Genomic DNA, 19,987 nt, shown 5'->3' on the forward strand with positions numbered 1-19,987 from the left:
GTTGGGTTTCGGCCGCGGGCCCTGCGCGCGCCCGCCCGTCGGGACCCACGCGGCGCGCCGGCTCCGGGAGGCCCGCGGAAGGCGGGCGGCGGGCGCCGCGGGCGCGGGCCGGGTCGTCGGTCTCCACCTGTCGGGCGCCGCCGTCAGCTGGGCCCCCGGGGGTTGGGAGAGCGGCGGCGGCGGCGGTTTCTCCTTCCTATTTTAGGTATTTGCTTGTTAGCTGCAGCTGCCCGAAGTGGAAATTTTCACGTTCGTCCCCTTCCAGTTTACCTCGAAGTTTTAATTGCGGGGCGCTTTAAAATTTTCAGAGGTTCCATTTTTGATCGAATTTTGGATGAAAACTTCGGAGCAGGATGGGTGGGTGGGTTGGTTCCCCAGCTGAGATATTTGACGTCATCCTGCGTTTTTCGTGTAATTTTTCGGAAACTGAGCGCGCCTCGCCGTGTCTGATGCGTCCGGATTCTGCTGGCGTTTGCAAGCGCGGTGCTAATTTTCCAGGCTGAGCCGCGATAGGGTTTTGATAGGTCAGGATTAAACTTAGCGTTTAAGTAAACAAAATGCGGCCGGCTGGTTTTTGTTTTATCGAGCTCATAAGAGTTGATAACGTTGTGAGATTGCAGCTGTGCGTTCTTCCCGTTTGTCAGTCCCGGTATCAGTATCAAGGCGCCCCCCTCGCCGCCTCCGCCCACCCCCAGCCCCGCGCCCCGGGGACGCTGCACTGTGCGCGTTTCTCTTCCATGTGCGAGTGAGATCAGAGCCGCTTAATGCCCTCCGGGTCCATCCGTGTTGTTGTGAAGGGGGCGATTTTGTATGATTGACTTTTCTAAAAAATACTTTTTGTAGTTTTGCTGGTTGCCTTATGCCTTCATGCCACGTAACAGTAATTGGGATGCAAGTGAAGCTCTTTACTTTTAAGTCAACAAGGTATTTCTTGGTATATTTATGGGTACATTCATAGTGTAGGGAACTCTTATTTATGGAATGTAATGCCCAACCTGTTTGAAGTTTATTTTCCTTTTAGTTTTGAAACTTATTGGTTTTGAATTTCTGTTAAGGTAGAGGTGTGCTGAAATATTTGAGATTTTGGACATTAGATTTTTTGTGTGTGTGTGCTTATAGGAAATTGAATAACAATTTAATTTGTTCCTTAACTCTTTTTTTTCTACTCTAGGGAATATGTTTTCTTAAAAAAATAAGAAATGTGGACAGCCTTACATTAAAACTATGTTTTGAAAAGGTAGGATGAACTTAAAATCTAGAACAGAACCAACCATTAAATGTTTCAAATTTATATTTGGACATTGCTGACTACAGTAGCTAAACATACATATTAGGCAAGCAGATCATAACATGGTGAGCCAGTCTGAGCTTATTGTCATAATGCTGTTTCCATTGAACTAGTCATTATCTTGCTTATAAACTAGTCATTAGCTTCTGGGCATGGAGTTTGAGAGTCACATAAAAGTGGATGGTTTTTTATGAGGTAATTCTTCCTGTAAACATGCTTGAAAAGAAGCTTCAGATCATACTACTTTAATGTTTTGGGTGTTCTGTCATGGAATACCATAAAATAAGGTGTAAATTACAGAGGTGGGTCGCTGTAGCTGGTATGGCCCGACGCATAAATAAGTATTTGTTTAATGCAGGGTATTGAAAGCCTTTTTTTTCTTGCAACTTAAAATAGCAACAGCTGTCAAATGAAGTTCTGGATTGAGCTTTTGTTTTAAATATTTGATACTACAAGAGCACTGAAGGCATATCTGTGGGAGGGAAGCAGGGGAAAATGTAAATTTCGGAATACTGTTTCCGGAACCTGTTTCAGGTCCATTGATGGAGTACTGGTGTGCATGTCATTTTCCATTTGAATGTTAGAATGTCTTATTCTGGTGATTTTGAAGTTGACTTTCTTAACGTGCTGGTCTCATTGTGGCAGTTCACCACGGGTGGTGGTATGGTAGATTAGAACTGCATTACTGGGAGTTAATTCAAAGGCATAAAAAATGTAATTTCCATGGCAGCTTTATGTTTAAGTTTGGAGATGAAAACTTGTTCATGGCAATATGTAGATTTAAGGAACTTTGAAACTCTCCGTATTTAAAATATCCTGCCAGAGTTATTCTTGCCTCTTAACTATTAGAGGATACAAAATAACTTGCTGTATAATTATATTGTTGCTGCCAAAAGAAATGTTGATGTAAAATTTCTGGGTTTGTGGCTGTCCTAATTTCCTAATATCTGAAGTTGAAGCTTCCAATGTGGTATGTTTAACTCGGAAGTTACATCTGAAGACAAACTGTTGGAACTTTGTTCAAATGGAGAGTCTGTCATTAGTTTTTTAAAGGTGCCCCTCTCCCCCCACACAACTTGTTGACAGCTTTGTCATAGACAGCTCTTTTATATGATACAAATGTAAGTCTAAAGAAATTATTTTAAATGTCCTTACTGGTTCTGGATCCAGCTGCTTAGCAAGTATATCTTGCCTGTTACCCTTAAGCACTTGTAAGTTGGAGAGGGACATGTATTTGGAGTATAAGTTTGGAATCAGTGGAGGTTTTTAGGATAGCCAGAGCACTTATGCGGCCGACTTAAGGAAATATAGTCCACTTCTTTTGGTTGGGTTGGTATAATTAAGAGTGCTTTGTGGGAAAAACAACTTAATATTAGTGTGCTGCTTCTGACGCTTTGTCATAGCTGTTGTTGTGGAACTTATCTTAATCACTGTTAGGACCAAGCTAAAATACATATTTGGAGGATGTATGTTAAACATTTTACCTAAATGTTTGTCCAGTTAGACCTTGACCTATCTAGCAGGTCAGGCTGTTGTCAGTTGGAACTTGGGCCGTGTCGCTGCGTGAAGGCCGCCTGTTGCCGTGGTTCTGAGGTGCACCACTGGGATCCTGTGCACCCAGAGCCGCTGCTCTTCCTCCTGGGTGGAAATGAAAGAGCTGGATGAGGATTGGAAATACTGTGTTTTTAGGGTGGCATTTGTGGTTTGGGGACAGTTAAGTCATTAAACTGATTTACTTTGTCTTATATTTAGTAGTCAGTACTTTAGAAAGCTGACTTTTTCCAACAGAAAGTCTTTGAAAAACAAACCAAGGGCAATATTTTTTACCTTAAATCTATTTTGTTACTTTGACCCAGGTAGTTTCTCTAGTTTTCTAAGAGTGAGAATTTTTCCTTCCTGCAGGAGACTGAGTGGAGGGAAGGTTGTGGGACAGGTAGGGTAGAGGAAGCTGGGCTGTAGTTGGGGAAGAAGTTGGTTTAATTGGGTTTGGGAGACTTAGAAATGTGTTTTGACTTAAATGTTCAAGTTTTGTGGTAGCTTGGGGGAAAGATTAAGAACATGCCGTGATACCTACTAAACGATCAGTCTGGTGAAATCTGTTTATCATCCTTGATCGAGTTTTAAAATTCTTTTTCTTCCCCTTGCCTCCCTATCTCTTTGTCTTTTGTTTCTTCAATATAAAAGACTTTTCTTTAAGAATTTAGAGAAGACTGGGTCAGCCTGCAGCCAGAGTGGCTGAGTTCGCACGCTCTGCTTTGGCCATCCAGGGTTTCGCAGGTTTGGATCCTGGAGGCGGACATGGCACTACTCATCAGGCCACCCTGGGGTGGCGTCCCACATGCCACAACTAAACATATACAACTATGTACCTGGGGGCTTTGGGGAGAAAAAGGGAAAAAAATAAAATCTTAAAAAAAAAAAGAATTTAGAGAAGATAAACTTTCTGTACAGTTAAATCTCAGGCCTAACTTGAAGTCAGAAGTGCAAAGAGCATAGAATATATTATTGCTATTAAATGAATTTGATTATAGGAATAATTTTAGTTTCTAGAGATCCTTAAAAATAAAACTATGGTACACATAGTGTCTGAGTCTAGGTTTTTGAAACTGAATTAAATCCCACACTTCTCTGATATTTGCTACACAGTCCATTTTTACCTTCTGAGATAAACGTTTCTTCTTTTAAAGATTAGGTTTCCACATACACTTCGTGTTGCACTTTCTTTGCTGCTTTGTCATTTTGTTATTTAAACGAACAGGTTACACTGAGAGGAAGTGGAGATTTAGAGAAGAGGAAGGGAGACGGACTTTGTCCTTTGCCCTTTTGAGCCTTACTTCCTCTTGGGTAAGGATCTAAGTTGTCAAAGGCTGGTTCTTCAGTCTGACTGTTGGTCACATTGAAAATAAAGGTTTGCCAGGGGTGGTCAGATAAGTTCTTTTTCATTTTGCATAATTGTTAATGCTGGAGGATCTTTTCTAATTGGAGAAAGATTGTTTAGATTTGATAGATATTGAAATAATCAGAGGAACTGAATATGTGACTCCCCTGCTTTAAAATTTTGTAGCCATTTATTATAAATTATATTTTATTACGTACGGCTTACCAAGAATTTTGTCTTTAAGATTTGATAGAAAATATAAAACTTGGCTGCATTTGACTAGCCAATTATTACATTTTAGAAATTAAAAAAAAAGTATTTGGTTTACCAAAAACATTTATATAACTTGAAATTCTTCAACTTCCCCCCTACTTTGTTGCTTATTACTCATAAAGTATTTTACAATTTTAAAAAGATAAAATAGTGTAAACACTGAAACTTTTGCAGAAAATAACTTGCTCAGAAAATGTTTCCAACCCTGTAATGCAGTTATTTAAAGGCCTAAAAATTTCATTTGTCTATATTCTGACTGTTACCTGTTTAATAATGCAATGAGAGTCTTGTAGGTTTGGTAAACTATACGACTTTAGATATATAATGCTGCGGTCTTAAATAGTTAATAAGTTAGATAGAGTGATAACATACTGAAATTGAACCTGACTTCCTAGAGACATTTCTTCTAAAGTATAATTTAAGTTAATACTTCTGAGCACTTTAAACATGTAATTTGTTGCAGCCTCTATTGAGATTAAATAGGGTGTAGTGACAAAATCACAATGAAAGTTATAGGTTGTGTGCTGTGTAGCCTGTAGCTGTGATGCTGTGCTTCACTGCGTTCTCAACACAAAACAAAACAGAAGCATTTTGGGGCAACTTGTAACCAGTTTCCGTGGAGACAGTACAAGTATCTCTGCAGTGTATCAGTTGCAGTTTTGTATTTTAAGTTAGATAAGAACAATATTGGGTTCAAAAATATTTGATTTTTAATCTGGTTAGTATGCTTTATTTTTTTGTAGCTCGATCACAGACTCTGACCACAAATAAGTGAAATTTTATTACGGCAGATAAAATGATAAAATGTGTATGAAAACTTTTTTATTTAGTACATATTTAAATGTCCACCAAGTGCAAGGTCCCGTGCTATGAATGAAGAGAGCTTTGAGCAAGTAGTAGGTAAAATTAGCTAAATACTGTAAATTTTCTTTAATATTTGTATGTGTGTGTGAGTTGGAAAACACTGTCTAAGAAGAATAATTTAAATATAGCCTGTTTAGATTTCTTTTCCCCTGCTTTTTCTCTCCAGATCCCCCCAGTACATAGTTGTATATTCTAGTTGTGGGTTCACATTTCTTAAGATTGTTTATTTTGAGTGTTGCCTAGTAATTTTGACTTGGATTATTTTCTAGTCTGGGGAAAGGGGCTCATATGTATTGCTGTAATTTTTGATTAATGATAAGCAAGATAGACTCTTCTTTTATCTGAAGGTATCAATATCCTTTACCTTTAAGACCTGTCTTTAGGTAAACAGGTGTTAGTAAAACAACAGTTTTTTTAAAGCTTATCTTGATAGCTTGGTAAAGCCTAGCTAGACTTCCTCATTTTGTATTCTGTCCTAAAACTTTAAGGTGCATTTGTAAAATTCTAAAAATGAGATACGATGGACTTTCTCAGCATCTTTTCTTCCTAGAATTGAGTTGCTCTTGGAGTTTGTACTTGTGTGTCATAAAGATGGCAGATCGCAAGTGGGCAGTAAAGGCTCAGTCCCGTGCTTTCAAAGTAGGACTCTGGATTGCAGTTTCCAAAGATGTTATAGATTACAGAACAAAAATGCCCCGAAGGGAGAAGATAACTATAGCTGCTCAGTAAAGAGAGCATAAGGAAGGAATTTTAGAAGATAAACCATTTCTTGAAGTGCTGTGTGATGTACGAGGCTAGAAATGTGATCACTGCGTACCCAAGCAGAGTCTAAGATATGTGGCCGTTACCAAGCGTTTTCTAGCTCTGGATAAAGTTAGCTTTTTCTAAGTACGATTGCCAAGCAATCCAGTAAATCTAAAGTAGTTTTTCACTTTAGAGACTGGTGTTGGGGAGTCTGGTCCTTCCTGTGCTGATGCTTTAGAACTCCAGCCACGCTGATGTGCACTTTGTTATGGAAACATAACCCAGAACACACGCGGCTGTAGTCAGGTGTGTGTCAATCACTTCACGTGGTGGCTATATATTTGTCCTGAATGGTGATCCGTTCCTTTCCATCTAGTTTTCTTGTGACAAACATCGTTTACTATTGAAATAGTAGTCTGTAGGTAGGGAAAAGAGTAAAGCTACCTCATGTGTGGGAGTGAACTTGAAGGGCTGGTTTCCACCAGCTTAGTTGCTAAGACTTTTACGGAAAGTACAAAGAAGTGTAAATAAAAAGTTATGATAAAGTATGGATGTCTTGAGAAATGTTCATAATTGAATCTTTAATCTGGGTCTCCAGATGAATCAGCTCAGCAGTGAAGAGATTCCATTTGTCTTGTGTCTTCTGTGGCTGCTGGAGGGAATGGTCTGGCCATGGTAGCAGCTTGAGAGCACAATCTGAAAGGAGTTAACCTTGAAAAGATGCCCGCGTTAGCTGCGTGGTGTGAAGGGTGCTCTGGGGAGAGGGGTTGAATGCAGAACTCAGTTGTCTTTGTTTGTAACTTTGTCTCACATGGACCCTCTCTCAGTGGACTGGAGTCCTCTCTCTGGTGAAAGAACAAGGCCCTGAGCATACATTGGCTGCTTTTTGCTGGGAGGGTTCTTGCAGGTGGTTGGGTGGTTGTTTTGGCTTCTGTTGAGTGTCCTTTGAAGACCTGTTGTTTCTTAATCCTTTTTCTTGCCGTGACTGCCCAGGAAGAGGCCACTGAGCCCCTTTCTACCCACCCTCCCTTGTATCTTCTCGCTTCTGTAGAACAGCTTTTTCTCTTTATTTGCGCTGCACCCTATGGTGAATCTGCTGCTGTGGGAATTTGTAAACAGTGATCATATCTTGCTTCCAGAGATGATTTCACTTTGACCCTTGGGCCACAAGCCGATTGGAGGCTCAGGACACCTGTGCTATTTTGACTCTCTCAAATGCATGTAGCTGTCAAGTTGGTTTGGAAACAAAGAAAACTTGTGTGGTTCTGGGGTGAAATGGGCAGTGTTCTGCTGGTCCTCAATCTTTGAGACGTCTTAGTTAACATTCTTAGGTTGTGCACTTTTTGGGGTAGAATGTAACATTTTAATTTACTTTTAATTCATTGAATCTGAGGTTCTTTTTTTTTTTTTTAAAGATTTTATTTTTCCTCTTTTTCCCCAAAGCCCTCAGGTACATAGTTGTATATTTTTTAGTTGTGGGTCCCTCTTGTTGTGGCGTGTGGGATGCCACCTCAGCATGGCCTGATGAGCGCTGCCATGTCCAAGCCCAGGATCCGAACCGAAGAAACCCTGGGCTGCTGCAGCGGAGCACGCAAACCCAGCCACTTGGCCACGGGCCAGCCCTGAATCTGAGGTTCTGAAACAGTCTACAGCTACAGACTGTGCTGTGAAACATTTAGGGCACAAATCTACATTGTCATTTCTCAAACTTTAAGAAATTAGCTAGTTCTTTGCAAAATGATGGCTTATTATGCTTTTGTGACATTTAAGAATAGACTATGGATGGCAGCAAATGAAAGCCAAGTAAAGCTTCTGAACAGAATGAAATTTGGGAAAGCAATGATGCTTCTCAGGGTTTGGTGGGTGGGATGTGTTAATTCTTTGGGACAAGCGCGTGGCAGTGGATCACGCTCTTCCTGGACCACATGCACAATGTGCACTGAGAGACGAGCACAGAAGACGTGTCTGCCTGCGTTTGTGCGTTTCCCTGCTGTCCGAGGGTGCTGCTGCCTCTACTGTGGATTCTGGGTTTGTGTTTGGCTCTTGCACAGTATCTTTTAATTTCAAATGCAGGTGTTTAGAGAACTGAGTCTTTAGTTTTACTTTTTTGCTCATATTTCACTTGAAATGTAGGACAGGAGACAGCTAATCTGACTTTCATTTTATAAATATTACAAACTTTTTCTTCAGTAACAAATAGGGAAGGAAAATAAAATCATGACCTATTTTGCATATATATATTTGTTTATATATATACACGTATTTCCTTATAATTGTTTTTGAAGTTTGCTTATTAGCTTAATACCTTATAAAAATCATCTTTGGTAAGTATTGACTCATACAATTCATATTTTAAATTTTACCTGTTTGTTTTAATGAAAATTTAAAACAATCTTATTTCAGAATAAAATGATTAATCAAATGGAATTATAGTTCATATATTAGCTAACTTAAGTGAAATCCTCTTATGTAAGGTTGTCGTTTGTCTAACCAAAATAAAGGCATGCAGTTTAGTTTGGATGAGAAAGAGAATAACTGAGGAGCTGGCCCAGTGGTGGGTGGTCAAGTGCTTGCGTTCCGCTTCAGCAGCCTGGGGTTTCACCGGTTCCGATCCTGGGAGTGGACATGGCACCGCTCGTCAGGCCGTTTGAGCCGGCATCCCACATGCCACACCCAGAGGCACTCACACTAGAATATACAACTATGTACTGGGGGGCTTTGGGGAGAAGAAGAAGAAGAAAAGAGAAAAAAAGAAGATTGTCAACAGATGTTAGCTCAGGTGCCAGTCTTTGAAATCACTATACCGAAGGGATATTATTATGTACTTAACATATGTAAATCAAAAGTATATTGGGGTTCTTAAAGCAGAGTCATGCAAAGGGCGAGTACTGTGTTGCATTGACCCTATTTTAATTGTATACGATATATATTTTTGTATATGATATATTCTTAGGAAATGTGACAGTTTGGTGACATTTTCATCTTTTATACATGTGTATTTAAAATTGAATTCTGTCTGGAAACTTAACTCGATGTAGGGACTGTAACAGAAAGGTTTGCCAGTAGCTGTTGCGTAGAAAATAGTTGGGATGTTTGCCTTGTGAGTTGCCCTGTCTGAGCCTGGCCTTCCTGACAGTACCCTAGTCGGTGCTCTGTAACTTGGAAAATCTCTTTAAAGTGGCTCACATCTGAAGGTATACCCAGCTTGAAATTGTTCCTCGTTAATCTGATTGGAAGAAAGTGAAATACCTCAATTTATAACCTATTAGAAAGTAACTTAATACATTAGATTTTGGGGAAAGGTTACATTTAAAAATATGAAATAGTATTTGGGGGCCGGCCCCATGGCGTAGTGGTTAAGTCCAGTGTGCTCCACTTTGGTGGCAAGTAGCTGAACTGTTCCTTCAGGTCAGAGACCATGTCTTAAAGATTTTTATATCCCCTAAAGTGCCTGATAGACTGGCAATCAAATACATTATTATAGAAGTAGTCCGATGTGGGTGTGCTGTACTCTCGCTGTATCCTTTGGTCAAAGTGTAGCATCTGTGTTGAGTCCTTGACGGGTACCTGACTGAGCGCTCGTGAGTGTGTCCTGTACACACTTGACTGCTCAAAACCCTCCTCCCCCCACCTCTTTAATTCTCCTCCTACGTGGAGGTCAGGAGGTGGGAACTTCTCCAGATGCCCAGCCCTCTGCCTCGGAATGTAACTTCCACCAGTACACACTCTGTGTTTTCACTCCTCTCTCAAGAAAAGAAACGTCTCCTTCTCTCCAGGAGTACCTCCTATTCTGTATTGTGGATTTCGTCCCGAACTGTGTTTGTCAACATCTTGAGTCTGTCCAATAACTTAAAGTTCCATTTTTTTTTTGGCCCTTTTTCTTCAGCCTTTTAAAATGGCCAGGTATCTGGGATCTGAAGCAGCCATCTTTTAATTGTGCCTCTTCCGTCTTCACTTTTCTGTTTCCTCCAGACATCTTAAATGTGGACTCTAGCCTCTATTCAGCCTTCTGTTCACGTCTCAGCCCTTGGCAGTATAGCTCTGGCCACTCTGGTGAGATCACTGCCACTAGGCTCTCTGGTAGTTTTCTTTCATTCATAGCTTACGTCTACCTTCCTCCAGGTAATTGCATTGGTGGAGGACCCCACTCATTTCTGAGCTTTCAGCTCATCTTTTGAGCTATTGATCTCCATATTTTTCCCCTACAGGTAGCTCAAACTGAGTGATTATCTTATTTCCAAATATGTTCCTTTTTTTGTATTTCCTCTTTCGTATCTTCACTCATTTCTATTGGAAACCCAATACTAAGAAAACTAAGAATGTGCAAAAGTTATTTATATGAAAATGTTCATTAAAACTTTATATAAATATAGTGAAAAAATTGGAAAAAAAGCAGACCAGCAAATTATAAAATTCACATATGATAGAATATTATGCTGCTATTCAAAATAATAGTTAAGATACCCTAAAGAGAACAAATTGGCATATCAAATTATACATCTATTATGATTAGAAACATACAATAAAATGTACACTAGAATGACTGGAAGGAAATGTTTTTTTCCTGAGTGTTTTGTAATTTATAGTAATTGAATAATTTAAAAATGATTTCCGTACTGAAAGTCTCCCTCTTCCTGGAATGAACAGTGTGTATCTTTTCATGTTTTTATGGCAAAACATGTTAAATTCACGTTACTCTGGTCTACTCATTCTTGCAGTCTGATTCCAGGTCATGATAATGACCTAGTGATAGTTTTTACTCTTTCAACTTGTGAGGCTTCTGTGACTAAATAACATTTTAAGTGTCAACCTTGTTTTAAAGTAACTTTGATATATTCCTCATGTATAATTAATATATAATCATTGCTTTCCTATCTGAGATTCTATCTACCTTCTCGTGCAAATGCCTAAAAAATGCCAAGAGGTCAGTTTTGGCCAATAGGAAGCTTTTAGTTATTATCTGAGAATAAATTTCTCAGCAGTAAACTGTAAGTACTTCGTGGTTGTTTTCAGGCAAATGATTTAGTGTATTTTTTTTTATTTTATTCCACAGGATCAGTAACCAGCCTTAAGTTTGAACTTAGAAGCTGTTAGCCATTGTTTAGGGGCAACTTCAAACTGAATTAAACTTTTGGAATCAACTTTTTATCTTAGTATATATTGATGGCATTTCAAACAGTCGCTTTAGACAGATAAATCTAAGTTTTTCTATCACTATAATTCTGATAGATATAATTTTCAGTATCATGTAAGGCAGTGTGGCTTTTTACACTAACTTAAAAAAATTTTCAGTGTTTCTTTGGAACTTGTAGAAGAAAGAAATATTTATGTGACCCTTGCTAAGTCTGTACAAATGTGCACTTTTAGTGTACAGCTTATTACAAGCAACCCAACAGTGTGTAACTTTAAAAAGTTAATGATTAGAGGTTGTCAGAGCCACAGAGAACAGCTGCAGCAGATCTCCAGGAATCAGCGCCTTGTCTTGGAGAGCACGCTCTGGAGGAGGCGTGTGCTTGCCTTGCTCTCTAGGTCCTCATGCACTACATTGTTCGTTAGAGTGTCCTGGCTTTCCTAAGAAGATCTGTTGCAAATCTCTGCCCTGTCCCCTTCCTCAAATTTGTCATGAGAACAAGAAGGAGATCTGTATTTTTCTTAAGGTATTCTCGGTTCTGTTCCTTCTGTTGTGTCTGACTAGATACCGTAGTTTCCTGAAGCACAGGATTTCCTGAAGCCATTGTGGAAGGCCATCCGCAGTTCAGAAAATAAAGATGACAGTGAAAATTTGAAACTTAAAAGATAGAGTGTTTCTACATTAGAAAGGTTTTTGAAGGTACTTCACTAAATTCCTAAAATGGGGCATTTATATAAAGTGGCATATCTGGCAACTGAAACATAAGGAGAGAGAGAACATAAGTTTAGGAAAATCCAAAACTTTGAATTTAACCGTGTAGGGCACTATCAAAACCATATAGTATTTTAACAGAATTTGGAAAGAACAAGTAGTTGACTTTTTTGTTCCAGTTTATTTTTTCAAGCCCTAAAATGTTTTTCATAAAGGTTTTTCAAAACTAAAAGCACTATTATCAGGTTTATGCACTGCAAATATTTGTCTTTTCAGCTCTTACAAATGCAAAACTGTTACTTGTGTGGGGGTGTGTGGGGGCAGCTACTCTTCTAACTTCACTGGTTTTCGGACTTTTAATTTTTATGATGTATGTTACTCTGGAGTGATAGTTCTCTTTCAGTTATGAGTGTAGGATGTTGTACAATTGGAAATGCGAAATGAGAATCTTAGAGTTCATTTAGGATAGCCCATAATTTTGAAAAGTTTTGTAGAACTTGAACTTTGATTCTGTAAGTGTTCATTTATAACTTGGAAGTGTTCTCTCTTACAAAAACCTTGTCAGCAGTTTTTCCTGTATATCGCTTTGTCAGCAGTGGACATTTGATCAAATTATTAATCTGGGATTCAGTTTGCTCTGTTGGTCGGAGCGGTTGTTTCAGAGCGAGATCAGTTAGGATGTGTTGTGGTAAGAAGCATTTGACTTTGTCTTCGTAGTCTTTAGTATTTCATATTTATGTTTGCCTAAAAGTTGGTAATATGGGTTTTTTATAAGAAATAAAAGTTTCAGGATGATTCTTTTGCAACAGCTTTGCTGTAAGGTGGAAGGTGTGTCATCTGGCTTTCTGTTCAGGGAGGGGTGCATGACCCAGACGTAGACGACTTGACTTGTCCTCACGATTTGTTGGTAGCTGTTGGGGTTGGTAGATATTGTATGATGAATTTAAATGAAATTGTTCAAGTCTGCTTCAAGGAAGAGAGCGCTTCAGGTGAGCCTTTATCTTTAGTCAGCTTTTCTGTCAGGGTTTCCATTTCTGAGTTTTGATTTTATATAGCTTAGAAAAATCTAGAGAATTAGATGCTTAAGTACTGTTTTTAATTGTCTTTTCTAGCCTTTCTGAAGTAAAGATTTGTACTGGCAGGGTAATTTCTCGCAGCTTTGAAACGTCCAACGGGCCATTTTCTGTCCCAAAAGTTGGAGTGTTTTGCTAAGTCAGATGAGGCTTGTTGTTTCCTGTGCTGGTTTGTGTCATAGTCAACACATTCCCTAGATGCTTTGTTCACAGCGCTGCTGGAAGACGCCCAGACTGCACTGCATTCGCACACATGCTTTGTGGGCACCTCGGACAGCAGGTTTATTTTATGAAGCTTTTCAATATGTGGTGGGTCATTTATGTGAAGTTGTTTTTTATGTGAAATTTCTTTCTTTCTTTTTGTTTTTTAGATTGACACCTGAGCTAACAACTGTTGCCAATCTTGTTTTTTTTTTTCCTGCTTTTTCTCCCCAAATCTCCCCAGTGCATAGTTGCATACCCTGGTTGTGGGTCCTTCTAGTTGTGGCATGTGGGACGCCACCCCAACATGGCCCGCCCAGCGGTGCCGCTTCTGTGCCCAGGATCTGAACCTGTGAAACCCTGGGCCGCCGAAGCGGAGTGTGGGAACCCAACCACTCGGCCACGGGGTCAGCCCCTTTTGTGAAATTTTTAGTGTAATTAATTTCCTGGATAGAATACTGGTAATAACCTGTTAATGATATTGGTGTTTAAAATATTAATATTTAAATTGCCAATGAAGAGAGTTAAACCCACTTACTGTTCACAAGAAAAACTTATCTTCCAGTGTAGCCTGTCTTGGACACGTTATTTTGTCTCTTTTTAAAATTCTGAAACGTTTATTGAGTGAAATGAATTGAGTACATTAAATTCTTTACAGTAGATTTTCCTTCTTTCATTGGCATGTACTAAAAAATCTGGTTTGTACCCTTTTCTCTAAAATAAGGCCAGTGGTATTAAGGAGAGTAGTGTGTTAAGGATGTAATGTGTTTCTTCTTCATCTTTTATTTTTTTATGGAGGTCATAATAGTTTATAACATTGTGAAACTTTGGTTGTACATTATTATTTGTCAGTCACCATATAAATGCACCCCTTCACCCTTTGTGCCCCCCCAATTCCTTTACCCTGGTAACCATTAAACTGTTCTCTTTGTCCGTTTGTTTATCTTCCACATATGAGTGAAGTATGTGTTGTTGTATGGTATGTTGTTTGTCTTTCTCTGTCTGGCTTATTTCACTTAACATCATACCCTCAAGGTCCATCCATGTTGTTGTGAATAGGATGATTTTTGTCTTTTTTTAATGGCTGAGTAGTATTCCATTGTATATATATACTACATCTTCTTTATCCACTCATCAGTCATTGGGCACTTGGGTTGCTTCCACGTCTTGGCTATTGTGAATAATGCTGCAGTGAACATAGGGGTGCATGAGTCTCTTTGAATTGTTGATTTTAAGTTCTTTGGATAAATACCAGAAGTGGGATAGCTGTGTCATATGGTATTTCCATTTTTAATTTCTTTTCATAATAGTTTACATTATTGTGAGATTTCTGTTGTACATTGTTTCTTGTCTGTCACCACATAGGTGCTCCCCTTCACCCCCTGTGCTCCCTCCCCTTCCCCTGGTAACCAGTAAACTGTTTTGTCCATGTGTTTGTTTATATTCCACATGAGTGAAATCATATGGTCTTTGTCTTTCTCAGTCTAGCTTATTTCACTTAGCATCATTCTTTCCAGATCCATCCATGTTGTTGCAAATGAGATGATTTTGTCTTTTTTTTCTGGCTGAGTAGTATTACATTGCAAGTATATACCACATCTTCTTTATCCAGTCATCAGTGGATGAGCACTTGAAGTGTTTCCATGTCTTGGCTCTTGTGCATAGTGCTGCAATGAACATAGGGTTACATATGTTACTTTGGGTGGTTAATTTCAGGTTGTTTGGGTAGATACCCAGCCGTGGGATAGCTGGGTTATATGGGTTGTTTGTTTGTTTTTTTGTTCAGTTGTGTGAGTTCTTTTTATATTATGGAGATTAACCCCTTGTAGGATATATGATTTGCAAATCTTTTCTCCCAGTTGGTGGGTTGTCTTTTCATTTTGATTCTGGTTTCCTTTGCCTTGCAGAAGCTCTTTAGTCTGATGCAGTCCCACTTGTTTACTTTTTCTTCTGTTTCCCTTTTCTGAGTAGACCTGGTATTCGAAAAGATCCTTTTAAGACCAGTTTCAAAGAGTATACTGCCTGTGTTTTCTTCTAGGAGTTTTATGGTTTCAGGTCTTACCTTCAAGTCTTGGATCCATTTTGAGTCTATTTTTGTGTATGGTGAAAGATGATGGTCTGCTTTCATTCTTCTGCATGTGGCTGTTCAGTTTTCCCAGCACCATTTGTTGAAGAGACTTTCCTTTCTCCAAGGTATGTTCTTGGCACCTTTGTTGAAGAATAGCTGTCCGTAGATGTGGGGTTTTATTTCTGGGCTTTCAGTTCTGTTCCACTGAGCCATGTACTGTTTTGTACCAGTACCATGTCGTTTTAATCACTATGGCCTTGTAATATATTTTGAAGTCTGGAATTGTGATGCCTCCAGCTTTATTCTTTTTTTTTTTCTCAGAATTGCTTTAGCAATTTGGGGTCTTTCGTTCCTCCATATGAATTTGAGGATTCTTTGTTCTGTTTCCGTGATGAATGTCATTGGGATTTGGATTGGGATGGTGTTGACTCTGTAGATTGCTTTAGGTAGAATGGACATTTTAACTATGTTTGTTTTTCCAATCCATGTACATGGGATGTCTTTCCATCTCTTTATGTCGTCATCCATTTCTTTCAGAAAAGCCTTGTAATTTTCATTGTGTAAGTCTTTCACATCCTTAGTTGAATTCACCCTGAGGTATTTTATTCTTTTTGTTGCGGTTGTGAATGGTATTGTGTTCTTGAGTTCTTATTCTGTTAGTTTGTTATTAGAGCATAGAAATGCTACTGGGGCCGGCCCCGTGACCGAGTGGTTAAGTTCGCGTGCTCTGCCGTGGCGGCCCAGGGTTCAGATCCTGGGCGTCGACATGGCACTGCTCGCTAGGTCACGTTGAGGTGGTGTCCCACATGCCACAACTAGAGGGACCCACAAGTAAGATATACAACTATGTATGGGGGGTGGTTTGGGGGGATAAAGCAGATAAAAAAAAAATTGGCAACAGTTGTTAGCTCAGGTGCCAATCTTTAAAAAAAAAAAAAATGCTATTGATTTTCTACCCTGCAACTTCGCTGTTTGTTGATTACTTCTAAAAGGTTTCCAGTGGATTCTTTGGGGTTTTCTATATATAAGATCATGTCGTCTGCAAACAGCAAGAGTTTCACTTCTTCCCTCCCTATTTGGATTCCTTTTATTCCTTTTTCTTGCCTAATTGCTCTGGCCAAAACCTCCAGTACTATGTTGAATAAGAGTGGTGATAGAGGCATCCTTGTCTCGTTCCTGTCTTCAGGGGGATGGCACTCAGTTTTTGCCCACTGAGTATGATGTTGGCTATGGGTTTGTCATATATGGCCTTTATTATGTTGAGGTAGTTCCCTTTTATCCCCATTTTGTTCAGGGTTTTTATCATAAATGGCTGTTGCATCTTGTGAAATGCTTTCTCTGCATCTATTGAGATGATCATGTGGTTTTTATTCCTCAGTTTGTTGATGTGGTGTATCACGTTGATTGATTTGTGGATGTTGAACCATCCCTGTGTCCCTGGTATGAATCCCACTTGATCATGCTGTATGATCCTTTTGATGAATTGCTGAATTTGGGTTGCCAAAACTTTGATGAGGATTTTTGCATCTATGTTCATCAGTGATATTGGCTTGTAGTTCTCCTTTTCCGTGCTGTCCTTGTCAGGCTTTGGTATCAGCGTGATGTTGGCCTCCTAGAATGTGTTAGGAAGTGTTCCATCCTCCCTAATTTTTTGGAATAGCTTGAAAAGGATAGGTATTAAATCCTCTCTGAAAGTTTGGTAGAATTCCCCAGGCATTCCATCTGGTCCTGGGGTTTTAGTCTTCGGGATGCTGTTGATGGCTATTTCAGTCTCTTTCCTTGTGATTGGTCTGTTCAAATTGTCTGCTTCTTGTTGACTAAGCTATGGGAGATTGTAGGAGTCCAAGAATTTATCCATTTCCTCTAGGTTATCCATTTTGCTGGCATAGAGTTTTTCGTAGTATTCTCTTATAATTCGTTGTATTTCTGCATAGTCTGTTGTTATTTCTCCTCTTTCATTTCTGATTTTGTTTATTTGAGCTTTCTCTCTCTTTTTCTTTGTAAATCTGTCTAGGGTTTTGTCAGTTTTATTTATCTTCTCAAAGAAACAGCTCTTTGTTTCATTGATCCTTTCTACTGCCTGTTTTGTTTGAATAGTATTTATTTCTGCTCTGATTTTTATTATTTCTCTCCTTATGCTGACTTTAGGCTTTGTTCTTCTTTCTCCAATTCAGTTAGGTGTAGTTTAAGATTGCTTATTTGGGATTTTTCTTGTTTGTTAAGATGTGCCTGTATTGCAATGAATTTTCCTCTTAATACAGCTTTTGCTGTTTTCCGTATGCGTTGGTATGGCATGTTATCATTTTCATTTGTCTCCAGGTATTTTTTGATTTCTTCTTTAATTTCTAAAATGATCCATTGCTTGTTCAATAGCATATTGTTTAGTCTCCACATCCTTGTGCCTTTCTCAGCTTTTTTCTTGTAATTAATTTCTAGCTTTATAGCATTATAATCAGAGAAGATGCTTGTTATTATTTCAATTTTTTAAAATTTATAGAGGCTTGCCTTGTTTCCCAACATATGGTCTATCCTTGAGAATGTTCCATGCACGCTTGAGAAGGTGTATTCTGCTGTTTTGGGTGGAGTGTTCTATATATGTCTATTAAGTCCAACTGTTTTAGCTTTTCATTTAGCTCCACTGTTTCTTTGTTGATTTTCTGTCTGGATGATCTGTCCATTGATGTGAGTGGGGTGTTGAGGTCCCCTACTATTATTGTGTTAATTTTGGTATCTTCTTTTAGGTTTGTTAATAGTTGCTTTATGAACTTTGGTGCTCCTGTGTTGTGTGCATTGATATTTATAAGCGTTATTTCTTCTTGATGAAGTGTCCCTTTGATCATTATATATTGTCCCTCTGTGTCGCTCTTTACCTGCCTTATGTTGAACTCTGTTTTGTGTGATATACGTATTGTGACACCTGCTTTCTTTTGTTTGCTATTAGCTTGGAGTATTGTCTTCCACCCCTTCACTCTGAGCCTGTGTTTGTCCTTGGAGCTGAGGTGTGTTTCCTGGGGGCAACAGATTCTTGGATCTTTTTCTTTAATCCCTCTTGCCACTCTGTGCCTTTTTATTGCAGCGTCCAGTCCGTTTACATTGAGGGTGAGTATTGATGCATGAGGGCTTAATACTGTCATTCTGTTCTTGGGTTTCTGGTTTTCCTGTGTTTCCTTTGTTTCTCGTCCTGTGTGTTTTAGCCTACCCATTGACTTCTGCAATTTCTCATGCTGGGTTTCTTAGATTTTTCCTTATTTATGTTTTGTGTCCCTGTTGTGTTTTTTAGTTTAGTGGCTACCCTGAGTTTGTATTCAGAGTCTCGTGTATAACATAGTCCATTTTCTGGTGATCTCTTACTTACTTAGCCTAGACTGTTTCAGTCCCTTTCATCCTCCCCTCCTAAATTATTGTTTTCATCTCTTATTCCAACTTGTCTTGTGAGTTTGTGGTTAGAGTGATAAGACTGTCTTTGCTTTGGTGATTTCCTTCCCTTTATCCTAATGCTATAGTTGAATATTTGCCACCCTATCCCGATTCTGTGTATTTGTCTCCCTATTCTGTGTTTTGTGACCCCTTTCTCACTTTTTCCTTTTTTCAGGTATGAGAGCCTTCTTGAGGATTTCTTGTAGGGGAGGTCTTGTGACTACGAAGTCCCTTAGCTTTTGTTTGTCTGGAAAAGATTTAATTTCTCCCTCCTATCTGAAGGATATTTTGGCTGGATAGAGTATTCTTGGCTGAAGATTTTTATCCTTTAAAGTTTTGAATATGTCACTCCAATCTCTCCTAGCTTGTAAGGCTTCTGTGGGGAAATCCGCTGAAAGTCTCATAGGGGTTCCTTTGTAGGTTACATTCTTCTGCCTTGCTGCCCTGAGTATTCTTTCTTTGTCATTCATTTATGCCATTTTTACTACTATATGCATTGGAGTAGGTCTTTTTACATTGCCAAATCCAGGAGATCTGAAAGCTTCCTCCACACACATTTCTTTCTCAATCCCTAGATTTGGGAAGTTCTCTTGCCTTATTTCGTTGAGCATACTTTCTGCTTCATTTTCCTTTTCCACGCCCTCAGGAGTACCGATGATTCTTAAGTTGCATTTTTTCATTGAGTCAGCAATTTCTCGGAGATTTTCTTCAGTTCTTTAAATTTGTAGTTCTCTTTCTTCCTCTGTTTGGAGCCATTCAGCCTGTCTGTCTTCGATTATGCTGATTTGCTCTTCTATGGTGTCTACACAGGTATTCAGGGAATCTGTATTCTGTTTTATTTGATCCATTGTATTTTTCGCGTCTAGTATTTCTGATTGATTCTTCTTTATAATTTCAATGTCTTTTGTGAAGTAACTACAGAACTCGTTGACTCGTTTCTCTATATTTCCCTTTACCTCATTGAGCTTTTTGATGATAGCTACTCTGAACTCATCTTCAGTTAGTTTACCTATTTCCAAGTCCTCAGGATATGCTTCTGTATTTTTATTGTTTTCCTTGTGGACTGGAGCTTTTATAAATTGCTGGATGGTAGAGGAGCGGTTTTTGCCCATGATGCTGTTATTTGGTTGAAGTTACAGCCTGTCACCACTAGGTGAGTCGAGAGCTGTGCGTTCTGAGCCCTCCACCTTCAGCTGCAATGGTGGCATGCAGCATGGGTTGGGGGAGGAGGGACACTTTCTCTTGGACGCAGACCTGGATTCGGCCCAGGTCTTGCTCTCTGGTCTCCCAGGGCCCTGGCTTGATGGGTTCCCCGCATGCAGAAGCTTTCTCCCATTAC

General features: G+C 39.2%; 1 protein-coding gene across 4 annotated transcripts in view; it reads left to right on the forward strand.

Moving 5' to 3' along the window:
* The window catches only part of HIPK3 (homeodomain interacting protein kinase 3), a 123,373-nt gene that overhangs the window by 26,595 nt on the left and 76,791 nt on the right, over positions 1-19,987 (forward strand). The window contains exon 1 of one of the 4 annotated variants that reach the window (XM_046643730.1): positions 69-205. The exons of 2 other annotated variants lie outside the window; for them this stretch is intronic. Coding sequence is in view for 1 of the 2 variants with exons in the window: in XM_046643727.1 (XP_046499683.1) it covers positions 12,824-12,878 (55 nt within the window). In the remaining variant the exon portion in view is untranslated. Of the gene's footprint in view, positions 1-68; positions 206-12,811; positions 12,879-19,987 lie in introns of those variants that run through there. One more of the 4 variants, XM_046643727.1, reaches the window with a different exon arrangement.

The sequence above is a fragment of the Equus quagga genome, chromosome 17 (genome assembly GCF_021613505.1).
Source record: "Equus quagga isolate Etosha38 chromosome 17, UCLA_HA_Equagga_1.0, whole genome shotgun sequence".
Classification (NCBI taxonomy): Eukaryota; Metazoa; Chordata; class Mammalia; order Perissodactyla; family Equidae; genus Equus; species Equus quagga.